This window comes from Lynx rufus, unplaced genomic scaffold (assembly GCF_022079265.1).
Source record: "Lynx rufus isolate CCGP_SWC_20201006 ecotype Redwood Valley unplaced genomic scaffold, mLynRuf1.p SCAF_14, whole genome shotgun sequence".
NCBI lineage: Eukaryota > Metazoa > Chordata > Mammalia > Carnivora > Felidae > Lynx > Lynx rufus.
The window spans coordinates 9,144,468-9,168,360 of record NW_025814828.1 but is presented as its reverse complement, the minus strand read 5'-3'; the positions used below and the strand labels follow the sequence as shown (position 1 = coordinate 9,168,360).

The 23,893-nt window shown below is 39.6% G+C and overlaps 1 protein-coding gene across 1 annotated transcript in view; it reads right to left on the bottom strand.

Moving 5' to 3' along the window:
- The window catches only part of FRMPD4 (FERM and PDZ domain containing 4), a 185,970-nt gene extending 163,183 nt beyond the window's left edge, over positions 1-22,787 (bottom strand). Inside the window, exon 1 of the mRNA XM_047076357.1 lies at positions 22,669-22,787. Coding sequence (XP_046932313.1) covers positions 22,669-22,706 — 38 coding nt within the window. The 5' untranslated portion in view covers positions 22,707-22,787. The remainder of the gene's footprint in view (positions 1-22,668) is intronic.
- Between the last annotated feature and the right edge of the window lie 1,106 nt (positions 22,788-23,893).

Genomic DNA, 23,893 nt, shown 5'->3' with positions numbered 1-23,893 from the left:
ATCGAGAAAGCAACGGGTTCTGATGAATGGGGGCTTCCTCTTTTAAAACGATGAGACCAAAGGGGTTAAGCGGAGGTAAGGGTGTATTTATATATATAGGAACGTGGGTTGGTGGGTGAGCAGAAAAATGAAAGATCGTAGTGAGGAAGGACACTGAGACCAGAACTTTAACTGTTAGGTTTAATTATATGGTTAAAGGCATTGTACCTTTAATAAAATGCAAACACGCCTGGGAAGCACAGTACCTTGGCTCCTCAGTAATTCAGACTCTAAGATGGCTGGTTCTATTAGATCCATTCCTCAGGGAAGGTTCTCTTTCCTTTCTATCATTACATTTTAAATTTCCGTTTTTAAAAGGGAGTACAAAAACGAAGATTTGAGAAACACTCACATTGTGAAATTATTATCACAATCATGTTAATTAACATGTCCATAACCTCACAAAGTTACCATTTTGTTTGTGTGTGTGTGTGTGGGGGGGGGGGTAAGGACACATAAGATCTTGTCATAGCAAACTTCAAATATATAATACAGTATTATTATCTACAATAAGCATGCTTATATTAGATTCCCAGAACTTATTCATCTCAAAACTGAAAGTTTGTAACCTTTCACCAACATTTCCCCATTTCCTCCCCAAACTCTGGCCATCTTACTCTATTTTTAGACTTTGACTTTCATCGCTCGGTGGACACTTAGGTTATTTCCATATCTCGATTATTGTGAATGAGAATATGATGAACAAGGGACAACATATATGTCTTGAAGATTCTGATTTAATTTCCTTCGGCCATTTACCCAGAAATGGGATTGTTGGCTCATACGATAGTTCTATTTTTAATTGTTGACGAACCTCCACAGGGTTTCCAGTACTGGATGTTGCAGTTTGCATACCTACCGACGGTGCACGAGGGTTCCCTTTTCTTCACATCTTCACCAACATTTACCTCTTGTCTTTTTAGAATAGTCATTCTATCAGGTGTGCAGTATCTCACTGCAGTTTTTATTTGAATTTCCCTGATGATTAGTGGGGTCGGACACCTTTTGATATCCCTGATATCCCTTGTATGTCTTCTTTGAGAAAATGACTATTTTCATACTATGCCCGTTTTCAATTCGGTTGTTTCAATTTTTGCTAGTGAGCTGTAAAAATTACTTACATATTTTAAATACTAAACCCTTATCAGATATAAGCTTTGCAACTCTTTTTTCCTATTCTATAGGTCATTTGTTTATTTATTTTTTTAGCCATCCTTTGCTATAAAGAAGCTTCTCGGTTTGATGCAATCCTACTTCTTTATTTTTGCTTTTGTTGCCTGAGTCTTTTGTGTTATATCCAAAAAATTGTTGCCAAGATCAATATCGAGGAGTTTTTTTCTTGTGGCATCTTCTAGAAATTTTATGGATTAAGACCTTAAATTCAAGTATTTAATCCATATCTAGTCAATTTTTATGTATGGTGTAAGGGCCCAATTTCATTCTTTTGCACGTATGTTTCCTTTCCCAACACCATTTGTTGAATGCTCTTGATCCACTTGTCAAACATTATCTGACTATATCAACAGGGATTCATTTAAGAGCTCACCATTCTGTTCCATTGGTTTATGTGTCCGTTTTTATGTTGGGACCGTACTGTTTTCGTTATTAGTGCATTGTGATATAGTTTGACATTAGGAAGTGTGATGTCTCTAGCTTTGTTCCTCTTTCTCAAGATTCCTTTGGCTACTTTGGTGTGTTTTGTATTTCTATACCAATTATACGATTGATTTTTCTGTTCCTATGGAAAAATGCCATTTAAATTTTCATAGGAATTCAATTAAATCTGTAGATTGCTTTGGGTAGTGTAGACATTCTAACAATATTAACTATCCCAGTTAATGCACAGGGTATACATTTCCGTTTATTTGTGTCTTCAACAATTTCTTTAATCAAAGTTTTTGTTAACATATTTTTTTAACTCCTTATTTAAATTTATTCCTAAGTATGTTGTTCTCATTTGTTTTCTCAGATAGTTTCTTTTCAATGTACTAAAATGCAATTGTGTTCTTAACTTCTCTAACAGAGAGTTCATTGTGTATAAAAATGAAACTCATTGTTGCATACTGATTTGTTTCATGATATGCAGTTGAATTAGATTTGCTAGTATTTTCTTGAGGACTTTTAGAATCATGTTGCTATATTCTCTTCTTGTAGTGTCCTTATCTGGCTTTGGTGTGAGGGTAGTGCTGGCCTTGTAAAATGAATTTGGAATCCTTTCCCCTTGTTCAATTTCTGCAAGAATTTGAGAAGGATTTGCATTAATTCTTCTTTAAATATTTGGTGGAATTGATCACTAAGCCTTCTGGTCCCAGACTTTTCTTTGTTGGGAGGTTTTGAATCAATCTTCTTACTCATTATTTGCCTATTCAGATTTTTTATTTCTTGAAGATTGTTCTGGCAGGCTGTGTGTTTCTATCCACATGTGCTACGTCATTCAATTCATCAGTATATAAATGTTTAGAGTAGTCTCTTATAATCCTCTATGCCTCTGCAATTATCAGCTGCAGTGTCCCATATTTTATTCATTATTTCCTTCACTTGAGTCTTCTCTCTTTTTCTTTTGGTTATTCTAGCTAAAGACTTCTCAATTCTGTCCATCCTTCCACAAAACAAAGTCCCAGCTTCATTGATCCTATCTATTGTGTCTCTAGTCTCTATTACATTTATCTCTCCTCTAGTCTTTACCAATTCTCTTCCTCTGGCAAGTCTGGGCCAAGCCCAGTCTTCTTCTCATCCCTCGTGGCATAGTCAGCTTGCCTATTTGAAACTTTTCTTATTGTTACAAACTTCCCTCTTAGAACTACCCTTGTTGCAACGCACATGTTCTGTCATGTTGTGTTTCCATTTCTCCCTATGGCAAGATACGCTTTTGATTCATTCCTTGACTTACTGGCTTTCCAGGAGTGTGCAGTCCATTTTCCAGACATTTGTGAATTTTCCCATTTTCCCCTGCTACTGATTTCTAGTTTCATACCACTGTGTGGAAAGATACTAGATATGATTTCAATCTTTCCAGTTTTGTCAAGACCTATTCCACAGTCCAACTTTTGATCCATCTTGGAAAATGCTGCATGCATGCCTGAGAAAATATACTCTGCTACTGCTGGATGGCACACACCGCACGTCTGTTAGGAACACCTGGTCCACTATTAAAGTCTGCTATTTCCCCATTAATTCTCTGCCTACGTGATCCATCCACTGATGAAAGTGGGTCATTATAATCCCCGACTATCATTGCATTATTCTCAGTTTCTCCCGTAAACTCTGTGCATTTCATGTCAACTGGGCTGGGCTAGGAAATGCCCAGATAATGGCTAAAATTATTTCTGGGTGTGTCTTTGATGATGTTTTCAGATGAGATAAGTGTTTTGATGCCAGAAATTCAATTGGTAGACTGCATCAAGAAAATCATCCTAACCAATGCAGGGAGGCACAATCCAATCCAGTGAGGGCCTGAATATAACCAACAGGGGAATAAAGGGCACATTTGCTGTCAGTGCTTGAGCAGAAACACCCATTTCTCTTCCTGTCCTTGGACATTGGCACGCCCGTTTGTCAGGCCTCAGGTTCACAATGGTACTTATTGACTCAGTTTGCCTGGAACTAAAATTGCACCATTGCTTTCCTGAGTCTCCAGCTTGCAGATAACAGATCGTCCTATGAGTTCCGTTTCTCTGCAGACTGCTGATTAATATATTTACTAATATCATGCTTTATTTGGAAGTATGTATATTTCAAAAAGACAGGTAATAGGAAAGAAAAGTATAGATCCTATGTCTCAAGGCACCATTCCCAGTGATGATATTTAACTTGAAGTCTGTAGGGAGAGCCTGCTTTCTTACTTTTTCCCCAACTCAATCTCTTCCCAATGAAAATAATAATAATGATGATGATAATACTCATCATAATAATGTTAACAGTTGAATATTTCCTATTCATACCATAAAATGAATAAGGCATTTAACCTTCTTAATATTCAGTGAAATATGAGCTACTATTATGCTCTTTCGACAGATGCGTAAAAGAAGGCAGGAAGATTATACATCTTGTCGAACATCATAGGACCAGAAAGTGAAATGGAAGATTCAGCACCAGCAGCCTAACTCCAGAGGTTACACTCCTAACCACCAAGGTTTCCTCTGTCTTAGCTTTCTTTCCCCCAACTAATAAAAAACCCTGTATAATAACATTAATTGGAAGTCACTTTCCTATCAACGCATCTAGATGGAATACAAAAATCAAGTGTTGGAAAGGATATGGCAAGGTAAACCAAAAGAGTCTCTGAGGAGATCAAGGAAATATATGCAACCTTACCACTAAACCTGTCTCTTGTTTCCTGAGAGACCATGAGGATCTAGCTTACAGACTATTAATGTTTAATTTATTTATAATTCTAACAACCTCATTCAACTGGCTTCCTAGTCGTTAGGAGATTATAAAGTATAAATTGAAAGGGAAGCAGGCTGTAGGATATTTTGGGGAGGAGCTACTATTCCCATGGAATGTGGGAATCCTCCAATTTAGAAAAGAAAAGAAAGGAAATAAAAATGCAGTAACGAAGCCTAGAGAAAACAGATAATCAGCAAAACCATCATGGGAACATTTAGATCTAGGATCAAAACTAACCCTCGCTACGTTCTTTGAGTGTATCTCATAAGGGCGGCTCAGAAGAGCTTGAAAGGAAGGAACTGTTTACTAGGCACGAGGAAATCTTCATGTTCAAGCAATTGCTATAAAAAAAATTCTACAGTTTATAATTTTAATCTGCTGGTATTAGGACAAGTGAGCTTTGTGAAGAGCACACAGTTTGATCCCTATTTGATACATACATTATTGCCGGTGAAGGTGAATCTCACCTAGTCCTTCACTGTCCTGTCCCTCAGTGGCATTTTGACCCTGTTTGAAAATTACACCAGGGAAACCATTCATGTGCACCACCCAATCAGGTGTCTTTTATCATGAACCACCTCAGATTAGAGCCCCTACAATTGGAGCTTAGCCAAAGAACCACACTGTGCTTGAAATCTAACTTTCTTGCAGACCCTGAAACCCTTGAATAATATCACAAAGGTGCCACAAACTGTACACAAGAGTGCAAATTCTGTGCCATCATAATTCACACTGAGAGCCCCACAAGTTGGTTGAGGCAGATATTTTTTACAAGTAGGAGGGACATAAACAGTGAACAAATTTAAAAAGTCATTATATGTGCTAAAGTATTTGGACTGCAATTCAAAGGCTGCCAAAATACATCTGACCAAATCATTCCACGGTTGCCAATTTTAGTTTTAAAACAGATCATTGCACTCCTACAGCACCAATGCTATTCCAATGAAGTTTGTTCGCTCCCAAGCCTGTTTTCTTTTCATCTTCCTCCAGAGATCCAGATAAACCCTCTCCTTGTAGGAAATTAAAAGCTTCCTTGACTTTATTCTTCCTCTGCTCCTTACTGTTCAGCTCTATCTCCAATTCCTCTCTCTCCAGTGTCACCCTGCGACACTAAAGTACTTGAAACCCACATTTTGAATACTTATTTCGATCATTTACATAATGGCCCTCTGATCAGTGACTGGAAAATAAAGCCATTAAGAAATAGATCTTTCTCAAGACAGCTGGAGTCTACTAAATATTTAAGCCAGACATGTGTAAAAGTGAACAAAAACAGGAGATCGATTGCATTGCAACCCGACAATAGTTTGAACCTAAGTCTCTAATTTGTACCTGCAGATTTGAAGATATCCCTTTAATTTCCAATAATGGTGGAGAAGAGTCATTCTCCCTAATATTGAACAGTGTATTGTCCTGTCTGTGCCAAGTGTTCTATGTCAACCAAAAGTTATGACAATTCAGTGCACAAGGTAAAAGAAAAAGAGATTGCATGACCTTCCAGACGCCTTGCTGCAACTCACACAGAAATGCCTTTGTTCAAGAGCTAAAAGGCATTTGGACAGATTATCTTGAACAGGGAATCTGCAAGCTCCAGCCTGTGGGCCAAATCCTACCAGCCATCTGTGAGCTAAGATGGTTTTACATTTTTAAATGGTTAAGAAAAAACAAAGTATGACATTTCATGATAGATGAAAATTATATGAAATCCAAGTTTGAGTATCTGTAAAGTTTTACTGGAATACGGCCACATTCATTTATTTAAGGTCTATGGCTGCTTTCATGCTATCATGGCAGAATCGAATAGCTGCAGGGAAACCACATGACCGGCAAAGGAAAAGTAATTCTAATATGGCCCCAGTACAGAAATTTGTTGACCCCTGGTATCAGCAGAAAATGACCCTTCTCCCGACTGGTACAGGCAGGACTGACTCTACTTACACTTCCAGGGCAAGCCCTGTTGGTTGTAAGCCAACCAGCATTTCCCGTACCTCCACCCATTGTGATTTGCTGAAGGGGGATTGTGCGTGGCCTACACCAGTTCCAGCAGTGAGAGCCCAGGGGTTGATTTGCAGAATGTGGGGACACAGCTTATCTCTCTCTTGTGGATGGTGAATGCTAGTACCGGAGGGGACTGGATTCAAGAGAAATGAAACTGGAGGGTGAAGACAGAACAGAGAGAATTCAGAGATGGGGAGCAAAGCCCTGATACCTCTGTGTGCTCCTTAAACCTCTTCCGAAGCTGGTGCTAATACTTGGTATAGATTTTTTTTTTTATCATGGAAAAACCATGTGTTGTGAAACTTTCCATCTTGAACATTTTAAAGTGCACAATTCACTAGTGTTATGTATATTTACATTGTTGGGTAACAGTTCCAGAATTGAGACACCATTCAGAACTAAATATATATACTCATTGAAAAACAACTCTCTGTCCTTACCACAGACACTAGTAAACACTATTCAAGTTTTCTTTTTTTAAGTTTATTTATTTATTTTAAGCCAGAGAGAGAGCAAGAGAGAGTGCAAACAGGGGAGGAGCAAGGAGGGAGAGAATCCAGAGCAGGCTCTGCACTGTCAGCATGGAGCCCGATACGGGGCTCAAACTCAGGGATCATGAGATCATGACCTGAGTGGAATCCAAGACTCAGACGCTTAAATGGCTGAAATACCCATGGGCCCCATATTTACAAGTTCTAGCTTTATTTATTTTTTCTCTTCTTCTTTTTTCTTTTGTTTTGTGGGTAGCAGCCCATTTCTTGTTATCCAATCTGTTGACATACAGTTGTTGAAAGTATTCTCTAGTATTCCTTTTCATTTCTGTGACATTGACTCTAATGTCACCTCTTTCATTTCTGAGTTTATTTATTTAAGCCTTCTTTCCTTTTTATTAATCTAGATAAAAGCTTGCCAATAACATTGATCTTTTCAAAGTAGCGCAACTTTGGTTTTATTGAATTTTTTCTCTTGGTTTATTATTTTCCATTTCATTAATTTGTGCTGTCATCTTTATTATTCGCTTCCTTCTGCTAGCTTTAGGATTAATTTGTTCATGTTTTCCTAGCTCATTGAGGTGTAAAGGTAGCTTATTGATTTCAGAATATTTTCCCTTGTTTTTTTTAGTATATATTTTCAAGCTATAAACTTCCCTGTTAGGTCTGCATTCATTGTATCACGTAAGTTTTAATACGTTGAGTTTTCATGTTTAACTTGTCACTCTGTATTTTATAATTTCCCTGGATACATTTCCTTTGACCAATTAGTTGGTTATGTGCACTGTTTAATTTTTACATACTCCTCAGTCTCCCAGTTTTCCTTCTTTTGCTGATTTCCATTTCCATTCCATTGTTATCTGAAAAGATATTTTATATAATTGCATTCTTCTAAAATTTATTGCGAGTTCTCTTAGGCCCAACATATAGTCTATCTTGGATAATGTTTGAAAGATTCCTTAAGAATGTATATTGTGCTGTGGTTGGGCACAATATTCTGGTTATGACTGCTAGGTGCAATTACACTGTTTCCTTATTTATCTTCTTTCTATCTATTATTGAAGTGGGCTATTGAAAGTCTCGAACTATCACTGTGTTGCTATATATTTCTTTCTTGAATGCTGTCAATGTTTGCTTCATATATTTAGAAGCTTCCATGTTTGTTATATAAATACTTGTAATTATTACATCTTCTTGGACAATTGTCAATTTATCATAATATAATATCCTTCTTTGTCTCCTGAAACACTTTTGGACTTAAAATCTATTCTGTGTGATACCAGGATGGCCACTGCTTCTCTCTTTTGAGTACAGATTGCATTTAAGTTTTTCCCATACTTTCACTTTATCATTGCATCAAAAGTGAGTTTCTTACAGACAGCACATATTCAGAGTCTGTTTCTAAAACACCTTCTACCTATGTTTTTAATTGGGGAGTTTAATCTATTTGTACTTTAAGTAATTACTGGCATAGAAGGACTTAACTTTTGCTATATGAGCTGTATTTTTTTTAATCTCTGTTTCCCTGTTTTACTAGCTTCCTTTGTGTTTCATGGAGTTTTATACTTGCATGCTTTCATTCCCTTCTTAATGCCATTTTATTATATATCTTATAGGTAATTCCTTTGTGGTTATCATTACAATTACATAAAACATTCTATTTTAAACTCATAACAACCTGATTCCAATTGTATAAGAAAGCCACCTCAATAGCTCCACCCTCTCCTGGCACATTATGTTATTGATGTCCCACATCACATCTTTACATGTTACATACTCATTTGCATAGACTTAGTGCTTTTTAAAAATGTTTTCATTATTTAAGTTCTATACAAGAATTAAAACCGAACTGATGCATGAAAATGACATTAAGAGAAGAAGCTACTTTTGTCAACAAGCTTACCTTACTGGAGAACTTTATAATTTCATTTGACTTTTGGTTAAGGTTTAGCATCATTTTGTTTCACCTTGAAATATTCCTTTCAATATTTCTTAAAGACTAGGTCTTGTGGTAATGAATTTCCTCAGGAATTGTTTTTCTTAGAATGTCTTGATTTTTTCATTTTTGAAGGACAGGTTTCCTGGATACAGTATTCTGGTTGAAAACTATGTTTTTTATTTCAGCAATTTAAATGTATCATCTTGCTCATTCTAGCCTATAATGTTTTTGCTGAAGAATTCACTCATAACCTTATAAAAACTTCATTGTACATGATGAGTTGGGTTTTTTTCCTGCTTGTTAACACTTTTCTCTTTGCCTTCAACTTTTACAGTTTGATTATTATCTGACTAGCTGTGTGACTTTTTGAATTTATCCTAGATTAAAGTTATTTGAGGTTCTTTAATAACTATGGATATTTCTTTAAATTTGGGAAGTTTTCACTACTACTTGTTCACATAAAGTCTCGGCCCACTTCTGACCCTCTTCTCATTCTGGATTTCCAAAACGAATACAACGTTGCTTACTAGTGTCTCATGGTCTCTAAGCCTGTCGTCCTGTTTCTTCATTCTACTTTCCTTTCTTCTACTTTGACTCCACAATTTTAAATGTGTCTTCAATTTCACCCAGTTTTTTTTCTACCTGATCAAGTCTGCTGTTCATCTACTCTAGTGTTCTTTTCATTGCAGTTATTGTATTTTCCAACACCAGAATTTCCATTGGGAGTATGTCATAGTTTCTATCTCTTTATTGATATTCTCATTTTGTTCACGCAGTGTTTTCCTTGTTTCATTTAGCTGTCTCTATCTCTGTTCTCATTTAGCTCATGGCACATTTTATGACAGTTATTATGATATGTGAAACAAAGACATGCACATGAATGTGTATTTCATTAGAGCCAGTTTCTAGCATTTAATTTTGTTGTTACATTTGGCCCACTTTCCCTGTATCTTAGTATGCCACTGTTCTTTATTGTTGTTGAGAAGTGGGCATTTGGGGTGAAAAAATCTCTTCCAGCCTTTATAGATGGGTTTTATCCAGGGAAATACTTCACTGGTCAGCCCGGATAGAGACCCTAGAATATTTCAACCATTTCCTGAGGATGTGTCTTCTCTGGACTTGTGAGTGTGATTTTTAAAGTCATTTTATTTAAAAAAAATTTTTTTTAGGTTTATTTATTTTTGAGAGACAGAGAGAGATCAAGTGCAAGTAGGGGAGGGACAGAGAAAGAGGGAGGCACAGAACCCAGAACAGGATCTAGGCTCTGAGCTGTCAGCATGAAGCCTGACTCAGGGCTCAAACCCATGGACTGTGAGATCATGACCTGAGCTGAAGTCGTATTTTTATCCGACTGAGCCAGCCAGGTGCCCCTGATTTTAGTCATTTGAAATTCAGGGGGCAGCTTGTTCTGACTTCTCAGAAACCCATGATATCTTGTTCCTCCAGACACCTGCCAATGGATCTGAAGTTCTAAGGGTCCATACCAATAGCATCTGTTTTCAAGAGCTTTCAAACAAAATCTTTAGTCCAATCAGCACTCCAAGTCAGGGGAGAAGGATTACAGTCCCCCAGGAAGCCCCAAGACAAGCTAGAACACTGGGTGCAAGGACTGCTCTGTTGTTTCTGTCCTGAGTAAGGATCTTTGGTGTAGGTGGTGTCTTGCTAGTTGCACCACAGTAGTTCACATAGGGGGAGGAACATGGACAGGTATGCAAACCAACATGAATTTAACTATCTCTTTTGCTGAATTCTTTCTTTGCTTTACATTGGTCAGGGTACTATGACTTCTTAATTGGTCTCTACGACTCTCACAAAGGTATATTCCTCCATAATAGAAACACAGTTTCTCTGTGGGAGAGTGAGGTGGCAAAGCATCATGGACTGGTATCTTGTTGGCATCACCCCACTTTGAGTACTTCTTACATACACACTTATTTTAGACCACTTTGATAAAATTATAGAGTTCTCCTTTATCTGACATTCAGTTTTGTCTACTGTTAACATCTTACAGTAGCATGGGAAAATTTTCACAATCAGTGCACCAATACTGATACATTATTACTAGTTAAAGCTCATATTTCATTCAGATTACCCGTGGGTTTACACCTAATGTCCTTTATCTGTTCTACAGTGCCACCCAGGGTATCACATCACATTTAGTCGTCATATTTTCTTAGGCTTCTCTTACCTATGAGCGTCTTACCACTACCTTTTAGTGACATAAAACAAAAAATTCTTTTCATTATTAAAGCCAAACTTGTTAAGAATTTTCTGTTGCTCATAACTCACTAGATTCCCAAATTACACTGTTTTCTAGTCCAAACACACTATTTTCTAATGACAAAAGTGAGGCGAGGCCTACAGTCTCCAAATGATTACCCACCATTACACAACTAGTACTGAGAAGAGCTGGGATCCTAGCCCAAGAGTTCTGACCACCCAATTTCTGTCTTTTAGAGTTCTAATCCACTTGCTGATGGGATACAGTGTAGTTACACTACTTCCGAAATTCCCTTTCATTACATTCTGAATTTTGGATATTTGATAAACAGGCACACTACGATACGAATCAGTGACAAGGACATGATGACCTTTCAAGGTCTCAAGGTTCTTTTAGGAAATATAGGGCTTTATCTATGTGCTCAAATTCTGGTAGTGAAATTTATACAGCAGAATATTATTGGGATACTATGTTAACTGAGTTAACCATCAGAATTATTCCGAACAATCTACTGAATATAATGCTTCAGAAAAAGTTCTATTCATGCATCCATTAAGTCACCCACCTATCTACTTATATATACATACACCTAAACATTTTTCTCAAAAGTATTTATTGACTACCTACTATGGCCCAGAAAAAATTCTAGGCATGCAACCCAACTCTGATTAACCTCCTTCATCTCTTGTAGGGGCACAGTCATGAGTTTCCAGTACTTTGTGGACTGAAATGAAATAGTATCAAGATATTGAAATCAAAAAAATCCCTTAAATGTTTTACGAGTTCCAAGTAGAAATGTAGGCATAATAATGTGGGAAACTGAACTTTAATCATTGAGCTCAAAAAGAAGAACTAGCTGAGGAGACAAGAGAAGCAGTGAGTTTGCGGCAAAAGGAAGGGAATGATGTCACAGAAGCCAAGAGAATATCTTAGAACAGAACATCACCAGAAGTGAATTGGGGACTTTTATATGGGAGCATTATAAAATTCCTCAAGGAAAATGAGCAGTATTAGTTCAAAACACTATGGACAATTAACTTTTTCAAAATACAATGGGTCTGTTTCTCTGTGGACCACTAGTGACAAGTTGCTATGTAATTTTCACTTCCCTAATAATTATTTGCACTTGCTTTTAGCATTCCATTGTGACTGGGTTTTAGGTTGCTATTGTTGCTTTCCCTTCAACCCCTCCCACAAAGGTCTGAGTGGCTATGGGAGCAGCTGCAAACCCTGTGATCGGCTGACCTCCTCTCCCTCAGCCCCCATCACGAGGAAGTGGAGAGAGTCATGACATTCTAACAGTGAAGGTTTTACTTCTCTGTTGAATTTTGATGGCGCTATTCCTACAACCTTACTTAGAGGTAGGTCACGAATGTGAGAGCTGTGCAAGAAGTCCTTACTTACAGTAAATATACCATGGAACTTTGCATTACTAACAGTACCTGAGAAAAGGCACTTTACCAATGTCTACCATAAATTCCATTGTGCATAAAATAAATGGCAGCTTCCCATTTCATGGGAGGGTTGTATAAATTTATCAGATAGTGAACTAGAAATAATAAGAAATAATAAGAATGGGGTCAAATGCAAGATACTCTAGAGTGAGGGTGTGAATAAATTCCACCCCACAAGACAAATTTGGCCCCCAGCTTGCTTTTGTAAATAAAGTTTTATTAGAACACAGTTTATTTATACATTTGTTTACATATCCATTTATTGACATATTTCTTATGGCTGTGTTCACACTACAATGGCAGGGTTGCATTGCTTTGAGTTGTGATAGCCACCACATTGCTTCCAAAGCCTAAAATATATATAATGTGACCTTTTACAGAAAAGGTTTGCTGATTTGGCCTACAGAAATAAGCGTCGGGGTGGAGGAAGAAAAGTGTCTATCCTTTGGTGAGAAATCACATCATTAACAGGGCAGAGAGAGAACTTTCTGAGGGAGTCAATACCCAGAAGTAATCTGTCCTCTTTGCTAGGTATCTATTGAAAAGACCACATGAAGAAAATGATTAAAAAAAAAAAATCAATAGGTGATCTTGGGAGGTGAGGGCTGAAGGCTAATCAGTCTTTAGCAGTTATAGCCTTCTAAGAAAAATGAATGACCAAGCAATCCTGTCACATCCTTTCTTACTTGTCTTCCTTCCCTGTATTGGCCATTGACCTACCGAAAATGAAGACAGAGAAGGAAAGGGAAAGATAGGGCAACCCATAGTTACATTTCCTTTCAGTTCTTCTTGACCTAAGACCTAGCCAAAGGTAGGGAGTTTGGGTAGAGTGTCCTCATACCGAGAAGTAAAAGAAAAACTGTTAAGTGAATTTCGTATACCATTTCTGCTTTTTGGGTTGGAATGAAACACATATAAACGTATAAGCCACGAAATACAAATTGTGTAATGTCAGTGATTCTGCATAGGAGTGAAAAGCTCTTACATTTCCATCAAAAAGTCATCAGTAAGATTCATGCTAATAATTCAAAATTTTTACTTTTCCTTACATAGAATGGTGTCAAATGTAAAAGTAGGAAATACTGGCACACCACAGAAGGGACAACCTAGAGATTTTAGTACCCTTATGAGCACATTTATCCAGCTCTTTGAGGGAGGGAGCTGATTTTCGGTCTGCAGTGGGTGCTGAAAATCATGTGTTTGGCCCTGTATACTCACGGGCATCTGTTAGATTAAATAGTCGTCTTAGAGAGTCTCTCGCGGCCTTCACCATCTGAACTGCCGATGCCCAGCCTGTGCTCCTGGAGTCACAGAGGGACATCCTCCATGAAACGGCAGAGTGACATGCCTACTCTGGACCCAGGCTCATCTGCGTGACCGCCGGCACAAACAAGTACTGCCGTTCATCATCATCCACCCAACTGAAGAGACTCTTCTCCAGAAAATGGCCGTTGATAACAAGGATTCATGGAGGCTTTGAGAGGAGAGAGAGGACAAGGGCGTGGCAGGGACTGTGGTTTCGAAGCCCTGAGGAACCACAGTGAGACTCTCCATAAGCAGCCGTGCTCTCCTGCTCTGATGCACGCATGCAGACCACAGGGAGAAGACGTGTGCCACAAAGGTCATACCATGTTCCCTTCAGGTCAGCCAATTTACATGGCAGAAACACCCACACAGGCCACTTGGCATTTGGCACAGGCCAGAATCTCCTGCCTGGGCCCCGGCCTTAGGTGATGATATCAAAATTGCTCTCTGCGAGGGCTGGCTCAATCCCGAAAGAGCTCCAGAGGCCACTCAAAAGAATCAAGAGGTGGTAGCAGCCTCAAGCAACTATTTCAATTACAGGCTGTGACACAAACCTGGTCCTCCAGGTGCTCCTCCTTTTCACAGTTTGGCTGTCCCTGTGATCCTGAACGGCCTTCGTGACCCACTTCACGGACATCCCTAGAGGCTGCAAAAACGCTCAGTAGAAGAAGGAACCAATCCTGTTTGCCACCCAACCTGCTGTCCCCAGCTCTGCTTGACTGTGTGTGTCCCAACTCTCCCTGTCATCAAGCGGCCCAAGGAAATTCAGGTCATTACAATACTTCGGCTGGGCTGGACAAAAAAAGCCAAGAGTTTGAGATATGTATGCACAAGTGATGGACAGATTCAGTAACCCAGCAAAATGTCTAGAACAAATGTACAGAGAAATCGAGACAGACTCTGATACAGGAGAAGCCTGCCTAGCGCAGCTCTGTGAGCCATATGCCAGGTTAGAACAGGAATGATAGCGTCATTTCGGAGGCTTCCTTTTAAAAGCACTTCCATCAACTCTGCAAACTTATCTTCCAGCTGGGAGCAGTAATTATTAACTCAGCAGATAGGTGCTTTGTCAGATTCGAAAGAAAACAAATCTGTTCCAATGAAGGGAATAAACAGCCCCTAATGTTCAGCCGGGAAAGCTTTTGCATTGACACGACATAATTACCTTTCATTGCATGTAATGATGTTATCACATTTAGTTTGTTCCTCCGATTCCAAAATTATAATATACCCCCCTCACTTAAATGGATGCTTGGGATCCTAAAGGAACTCATTTAACTAAATGGCATTTGCTCTTGCCATGAGGAAATTTTTTGCGTTTTATGAAGAATTCATTGTGTATACTTGGAAGCAATGTATTTTATTTAAGAATTCTTCATCAGAAACACAAAAAATGAGGCAAACTGTTTCTTCTCCAACATAATGCTAATTCGTAACTCTGAACAGTTGAAAAGTCACAACATAATATAGCAAGCCCCCTGAAATAAATCTCTCCTATTTGTATCCTTGGCACACCTTTAAATTTTCATAAAAACCTTGCATATTTCATTCCCAGAATCAAAGGGTAACAACTTGTGTAATCACTCAGATCCATTTGTCCTTTGTTGGATGTCGATTTTTTTTTTTTAATTTTTTTTTTCAATGTTTATTTTATTTTTGGGACAGAGAGAGACAGAGCATGAATGGGGGAGGGGCAGAGAGAGAGGGAGACACAGAATCGGAAACAGGCTCCAGGCTCTGAGCAGTCAGCACAGAGCCCGACGCGGGGCTCGAACTCACAGACCGCGAGATCGTGACCTGGCTGAAGTCGGGCGCTTAACCGACTGCGCCACCCAGGCGCCCCTGTTGGATGTCGATTTTTAAAAAATGTATGTGTATTTATTTTGGGGGGGGGAGCCGAAGGGCAGAGAGAGGGGGAGACAGAGGATCCAGAGCAGGCTCCGCGCTGTCAGCGCAGAGCCCAAAGTGGGGCTTGAACCCACGAATTGTGAGATCGTGACCTGAGCAGAAACCAAAAGTCAGACCCTTAACTGACTGAGCCACCCAGGTGCCCCTGTTGGAGGTCTTTTAATAATGCAGGATCAGTAAAGTAGGAAACTGACATCTATTTCAAATACACAAATATTACGGGGAATGGTAGGTACCACCACAATGTCCAAATCCGACTACACAACTTCATTCTTGTTGACTTTCTATTTTTTTAATTTTTAGAGAAGGAAAAGTTTAAGAGAACTCTTAAAAGAGAACAGATTAAGGGACTTATCGACAGAATACGGTAAGTATTCTTATAATAAGACTCTCTTACGATATCTTGGGGTAAAAACAAAGCAAAACAACACCCAAAGAATAACATTAAAAGTACCAAAGAATGCCTGATAATCAATTGCTTCTGTCCTCTCAGGGACATGTGAATTATACTAAGTAGGTAAAGCCAAGGGGGATGATTCTTGGGTTCACAAGCAAGGAGAGGTAAAAATAGGCTATTTCCATTTTCCAGGATGACAGAGTCCTATCATCATGGACGTGCTGCTTCTGCTGTGATTAATAAAAAAGGGAGGTGGGTCATGCAAACGGCTTTCATTTCCTCAGATTATTCTTTTCTGGAGCTAGACAAAAGAAGAAGAAAACAAAGAAGCCTCTCAAATGTAGAACTTGAAAACTCATTTCCTATCCCCTACATTTCGATCCCCAGACTCCAACGGGGCTGAGTCTTCATCATCATCTACCTTGCCACCTGGTGTTCTAATACTTGTTTTGATCATGTTTTACTTACTCATTCAGTCTTCAAAAGCCAAAGTGCCAGATTTATGAAGCACATCACTGTTCCATGAAGCATCCCCAGCCACACAGTCCAACAGGTATGTTTTTGCCCCCATTTAACTCAAAAATGGTACATTACTAACACACAGGGCTCCCTTGTCTCTGTTATACATATTATGTGTCTCTAAGGAGGTTAAACAGATCTTGCTCAGTTGAGAATGATGGCAGGCCTATCATGACCACCATACTCTTGAGATCCTGGAAGCTAAGAAATTGCCTTACTAATCTTGGAATCTTCAGCATATAGTAGCGTTCAATAAATGTTTGGTGGACTTATGTTGGGCGGGCCAAGGAGTGCTTTTATAGGAAGCACATGGCCAGACAAAGAGGCTGATAGCCATTACTAAAGATGCTGAGTGGGGAAGGTATGACAGGGAAGGGTGGAGGTGAACTGAGCTGAACACACATTGATAGGGCTGGGTAACCCTAGGGGTGATGATTGAAGCTACATAACATAGGAGGTTTGGCATGGGTTGGACTCCATTACCAAGCCAAAACAACCAAGGTCTTACAGTCTGATGATGGGGACCAAATGCTGGTTGACTAGACACAGGATGTGGCAACCCCACTTCCTGTGAAACTCACCTTTTTTTATAAAAGTAGATTCCTCAATGTACCTTCACTATCTCACAGGTCAGGTGTGAAGGTTTCATGAAACCTTAGGTCTCCCAAGAATTTTCTAAACGTGGTTCACCCAAATGAGAACATATTTAGAGCAAAAGGATATAGTCTCAGTAATCATGTCGGAACAATACTCATAAACCAGGACCCTTCTGGGCAGACGCGGTTGTACACCTCTATATCCACACACTTCTATAATCTATACCTATATTCTATATCCATTTATATCTATATCCAGAACTACATCTTGTATCTCTGTACATCTTTATCAGTAGCTATGTAAATATCTATATTTACATCTACACCGACATATTTATTGATGCTGTTACTATAGCAAACATCTCAGAGTGCCTCATTTTCTGTGTAGGTCTTTCTCTTTCCGTCCATCTCTCCCTCTCTCACCCATTTCTTAACACAACAGTGTCCTGAGACTCTTCCCTTTCGATCTAGTTTCTCTCTCCCCGTCTGTCTCTCTCCTTTCCCCTGCTTTGTTCTCTCTCTTAAATGGTAATAATAAGCAACTGAGAAAGTCTTCTTTTACATCTCCCACGTTTCCTTTATTTTTAAGTTTATTTATTCTGACGGGGAATGGGGGGGTGGAGGGGCAGAGAGAGGGAGAGGGAGAGGGAGAGACAGAGAATCCCAAGCAAGCTCTGCAGCAACAACGCAGGGCCCAACGTGGGGCTTAAACTCACAAATTGGGAAATCATGACCTGAGCTGAAACCAAGAGTTGGACCCGTAACTGACTGAACCACCTAGGCACTCCTACATCTCCCATGTTTCTTAAACAATATTCTCTGTTGCTCAAACCAATGTATTTCATATTTTTCTAAGAAGAGCAACAAACGTTGTCCTTTTTCTGATGCAGAGTTTGGTGTATTTGAACGTGCGATGTGTGGGGACTAGGTAAGCATGTGAAAAACTTTGGAAAGCAACATGTGATTAGTCTGATTCTCCTTCTATCATCTGGAAAGGGGATCATTATTTGTCAATTAAATAAGGTCATGTACAGGAAAATGCTGCACATCAACAACCACTGCTGTTCATTAGAATCACCTGGGGAGTTTCTGAAACTCTATTTCTTGGCTCCACCCCAACATCAAGGAATATGCACTGAATGTTTGTGTCCCTCCAAAATCCATTTGTTAAAGCCCTAATCCCCAATAGAATTAGTGCCCTTCTAAGAAGAGACTTAGAGACATGATCCCTCTCTCTGTGTGTCTCTCTCTTACTGTCATGCGAGGGTACAGAGCAAAGGAAACTATCTGCAAGCCAAGCAGAGGGCCTTTACCAAGAACCCAACCAAGCTAGCACACCGATCTTGGATTTCCAAGCCTCAAAAAGTATGCACATAAATTTCTCTCTGTAAACCACCCAGTCTGTGGTGTTTTATTCTAAAGGCCCAAACAGACTAGGACAACCAGGCATCAGCAGTTTCTACTGTTCCTCAAATTATTTCCATGTGCATAGTGACATTTAAAAAAATGATTAACCCTATGTGTTACCAACTCTCTATGGAATTTAACTTCTTGGTCCTACCCTAAATAATTGGGGATGGGAAAGGGAAGAGGAAACTTGAACACAGTTAACGAGCCGGGGCTATATTCTGAAGGACTCATCATGCTAGAAATAGCTCATTATTGAGCTAGAAGAATCTAACTTTGAACGTGTGAAGCCTGGTTCTTCCCATAGCTTTATTAATAACTTGAAAGAAGTTGTACCTCTGTCAAAACCAATTGTCTGATGTGGGATATCATTTGGATCCTAAGATAAAAAAAGGGAAGACATCTAATCTCTTTCAAAGAGAATATGTAAAAGAGTGAAAAATTAACTGCAAAGGTGATAATTAATAGTCACAGTTTAATTTTCAAATTGTTCTTTTAACTTAGAAAACTAATGAGTAGAGATATACTCCAAACTGCAAACCAGAGTGCCCCAGAAACTTTCGTAATTAGAGTATTTCTCTGTAAGGGATAAGAAAAAAACACCCCACCAGAATGATTCTCATTTATAAAACTCACTAGTGATAAAGAAAGAACAAACACTTTTGAAAGAAGTACTGTTCTTGACATGGGAAAACAATGAGTCTGAGAGACGTGTGGAAATTTACTTTTCAACTAAACAAACCCTAGAGATTTGAAAAAGTGACACTGGTGACATTGGTTTTCAGAGTTGCTATTTAGTAATCAGTGCAGGTGTCTTCCATTAAGTTGCTGATTTGCTCTTACAGGTTTTAACAGCTGGCATTAGGCCAGTGTAAATGTTAAATTTACACCTGGGCTTGCCCTTGAAAATGTCAATGACACCAAGGAAAAACGCATGTGGCCAGAGCTAGCTAGGATGCCTGGACTGTATAACCAATAGGCCTTGGTTTGACTTCACGTATATTGATCAAATGGTTCGGAACGTATGGGAGCCCGGATCCAGCGAGGGAAAAAGCAAAATCCATTTCCATCGGAAAAGTCTAAGATATACCTGCATACATGTATCATCTGTATCTTGTACGAAGTACATTTCTTTGGCAGAAATTTTTATGGTTTTGGGTCAAAGCATCCAGGCCACCTCAACTGAGCCAATTACAAAAATGTATAACCATGTTACAAAATAGATGGCACACTAGAATATGACAAAATATCATCTCTCCAGCAATAGAAGGGACTTGGGTGAACTGTACGAAATGAGCAATTCAGAATCTAGGGTATGGGCAAAATTGTTGGCCTTTCTGCCAGTCTTGGAGCTTTCTGGGAGATTCTACTACCATTCCACTACCATTTCCTGGGTAGTTTCTAGGGGAGCACATCCTCAGGAAAGCGTTGAAGAGCCAGAGGGCCACTGCCATAGGCTCCCTGAGGTGGGTCATGTTCAAGGGCCACTTCAATCTTCCCAGAAGGCAAGCCCCCCAGGAACAAATTGTACTCTGAAGGCACCACCTTTCCCCTTCGCAGGAAATTCAAAACAGAGGAGAGATTGCAACCACAGAGACCGAAAACCTGACCACAACATTCATGTGTTTTTCATGTAAATACCTTCCAATAATCACTGGGAGGTGCTAGGCTGTCCAACGACCAAATCCCCCAAACCAATCTTGGAAATATTTTTATCTTTATAAACATGATCCCGCACCTTGATAGTGACTCTATCTGCTTGTCAGTCCCCAGTAAGACTGACTAGAACAAAGAATGCAGCCCATGGTCTAAAAAAGTTTCCTTTGGCCTCCAATCTCTGCTCAGGTGTATTAGGCTAGGATCAACCATGATTAATGATCTCACATCTATTTTTTTAATTCTGATATTTAAGAATATTTGGGGTACCTTGGTGGCTCAGTCGGTTAAGCAACAGATTCTTAATTTTGTTTCGGGTCATGATCTTGTGGTTCATGAGTTCAATCACCGGGTCAGGCTCTGTGCTGGCAGAGAAGAGCCTGCATGGGATGCTCTGTCTCCCTCTCTCTCTGCCCCTCTCTCACTTCGTCTCTCTCTCTCAAAAATAAATAAATAAACTTAAAAACACAAAAAGAATGATTCACTTGGGTTGTAAAAGTAAGTGGGGTGGATGACTGCTTTTTTGATGAGTGCAATATAAGAACTCGTCTCCACTGTATACATAAACCACATCTTCTTTACCCATACTACTTGGCAATGAGAAAGAATGAAATCATGCCATTTACAGCCACGTGGATGGAACCAGAAGGTATTATGCTGAGTGAAATAAGTCAGTCAGAGAAGGACAGATATTGTATGTTTTCACCCATATGTGGATCTTGACAAACTTAACAGAAGATCATGGGGGAAGGGAAGGAGAAAACAAATAGTTACAAATAGAGAGGGAGGGAGGCAAACCAGAAGACTTTTAAATACAGCGAACAAACTGAGGGGGGATGGGAGGTGGGGGAGATGGGAAAGTGGGTGATGGGCACTGAGGAGAGCACTTGCTGGGATGAGCACTGGGTGTTGTATGGAAGCCAATTTGACAATAAATTATATTAAAAAAATAAAGATCAGAATAAAAAAAAAACTCATCTCATTCAATTCCAAAAAACCAGAAAACTATAGTGACTGGTTCCTCCAAAATAGTTTGGTGGTTCCTCCAAAAGGTAAACATACAACTACCTTATGATCTGGTCATTTCACTGCTCGGTATATACCCACAAGAATGGTAAGCAGGGACTCAAACAGATACTTGTAAAGCCATGTTCATGGCAGCATTATTCATAAGAACCAAAAGGTAGACACAACCCAAACTTCCATTGACAGATGAATGGTTAAGCAAATCAGGTGTATCCATACAATAGAATACAGACAAAGGAAAATAATTCAGCCTTGAAAAGGAATAAAATCATTCTACACACTATACCATGGATGAATGTTGAGGACATTATGCTAAGTGAAATGAGCTACACACAAAACAACAAATACTTTAGGATTTCACATTATATGAGATATCTACAATAGGCAGATTCAGGCGTGCCTGGGTGTCTCGGTTGAGTGTTCAACTTCGGCTCGGGTCGTTATCTCGTGGTTCATGAGTTTGAGCCCCATGTCGGGCTCTGTGCTGCCAGCTCAGAGCCTGGAGCCTACTTTGGATTCTGTCTCCCTCTCTCTCTGTCCCTCCCCTGCTCGCTCATTCATTCTCTCTCTCAAAAATAAATAAACATTTAAAAAAATTAAAGAAAATAGGCAGATTCATAGAGACAGAAAGTAGAATAGAGGTTACCAGAAGCTGGAAGAGGGGGAATGGGAAGTTATTTAATGGGTCCAGAGTTTCTGTTGGGGATGATGAAAAAGTTCTAGAAACGGACAGTGGTAATGGTTGTATAACCTTCTGAATGTACCTAATATTCCAGAATCGTACACCAAAAAATGGTTAAGATGTTACATAAAATTTACCATTCTGTTATATGCACTGTAACACGCAAAAAAATATACCACAAAACTCCAAAACTTTAGCCAGTGTTAGTGTGAGAAACTTATGAGTCAACCGGTAACGCACACAACTCTTGCAGCTGATGTTTTAAGTTACAAATGAGCTAGTAACATTTCTGTCTTGACCATTTCTAGAAAGCAATTGAAATGCTACACCTCCATGTCACACTTTAGTTCTAGCCTCAGACAGCGAGTACAACTGGCCTCAGATTTACTACTGAACACTGTTTCTCTGTCCCAGAATGCCCTTACTATACCCCGACGTATTACTCTCACATGGCACACGACCAATGACGAAGCAACCTCATGTCGGGAGACATAGAAGACACAGGAGATTAAGATGCTTTGCGTAATGGCCTCCCAACGTCTCTGAGACCCTAATGCAAAGTTAACTGACTGAGTCATGGCTTGAAAAAGAGACATGGAAAAAGCAAAGAGTTCACTGTTCACGGCGTCAGTTCTACCTACTTGATGAAGCAGTCCCGGCCATCCCGGTTCGCAGTCATCTCCCATCCATAGGGGGGTACCTGGTTCAAGCCCCAGGTTCCCGAGGGAGGTGGCCAGCCTGAAGACTTCGTCCTGTGGCTGGAAACAAAGAGAGAAAAAGAAGAGCATCATTCCACCTGACAGGTGAACACGTCTTTGGAAACAAACTCCAGGTGGAGCACAGCACTCGCTCCTTTCGGCTGCGGGCCGTGTCCTCACCTGGTTAAATGAATAATTATAAAGAACGTTTTTGTGACAGGTACCGCGCTCATCAGTTTTTTTTATATTGTCTTCCTTCCTTTGTCACAGACACGCTAGCAGCTAAATACAGGCATTCCGTCACACGTATTCCATTGTACAGACGAGGAAACAACAAAAGGCTCAGAAAGATGAATAACTTGACAAGGACCTACTAGCCATTTTGAACAGAAGTTTTCTACACTTTCCATGGCACTTCACAATCCTGATACCATATATTAGGAAGTGCAGCACATAAATAGATATACTGCCACAATATAAATACATACATGTGAGCACTGTTTTTATGGATTTTTAAAAAATTGTTTTAATGTGTATTTTTAAGAGCGAAGGAGAGAGACAGAGCATGAGCAGGAGAGGGGCAGAGAGAGAGGGAGACGCAGAATCTGAAGCAGGCTGCAGGCTCCGAGCTGTCAGCACAGAGCCCACCGCGGGGTTCAAACCCACGAGCCGTGAGATGACCTTTGCCGAAGGAGGACACTTAACCAACTGAGCCACCCAGACACCCCGGTTTTGATGGATATTAAGCACATAACACGAAGCCACAGTTTCCTGGACTCCTCTAACCAAAGCGCAAACTTTCCACTCCTATAAACCACACACCAGTCAATGTGAGTCATAAAACTGGAGACAAACTCTCCATTTAAGTAAGTTGCAGTGGAGAGCCACACATTAGCTTTGACACTTTCCAGTCCAAACCTTACATTTCAATCATCAGGAAAAGGGAAGGGTAGGCTACAGAGTATTTTCTACAAGCCTGCATTCCCAAAAGCAAAAAGGAAGGGGAAGTAATTGCATGTGATAAGCCCTTGTGACAGGCAGGGCTTCCACCGTTTTCAAGGACATGCGAAACTGCTTTGGAGCAGAGCCATGGCCACGAAATACGTAGAGCCATTTTTGAGTCGACCAACATCCCTCCTCATTTGCTCCATTCACGCCACGTGAATTT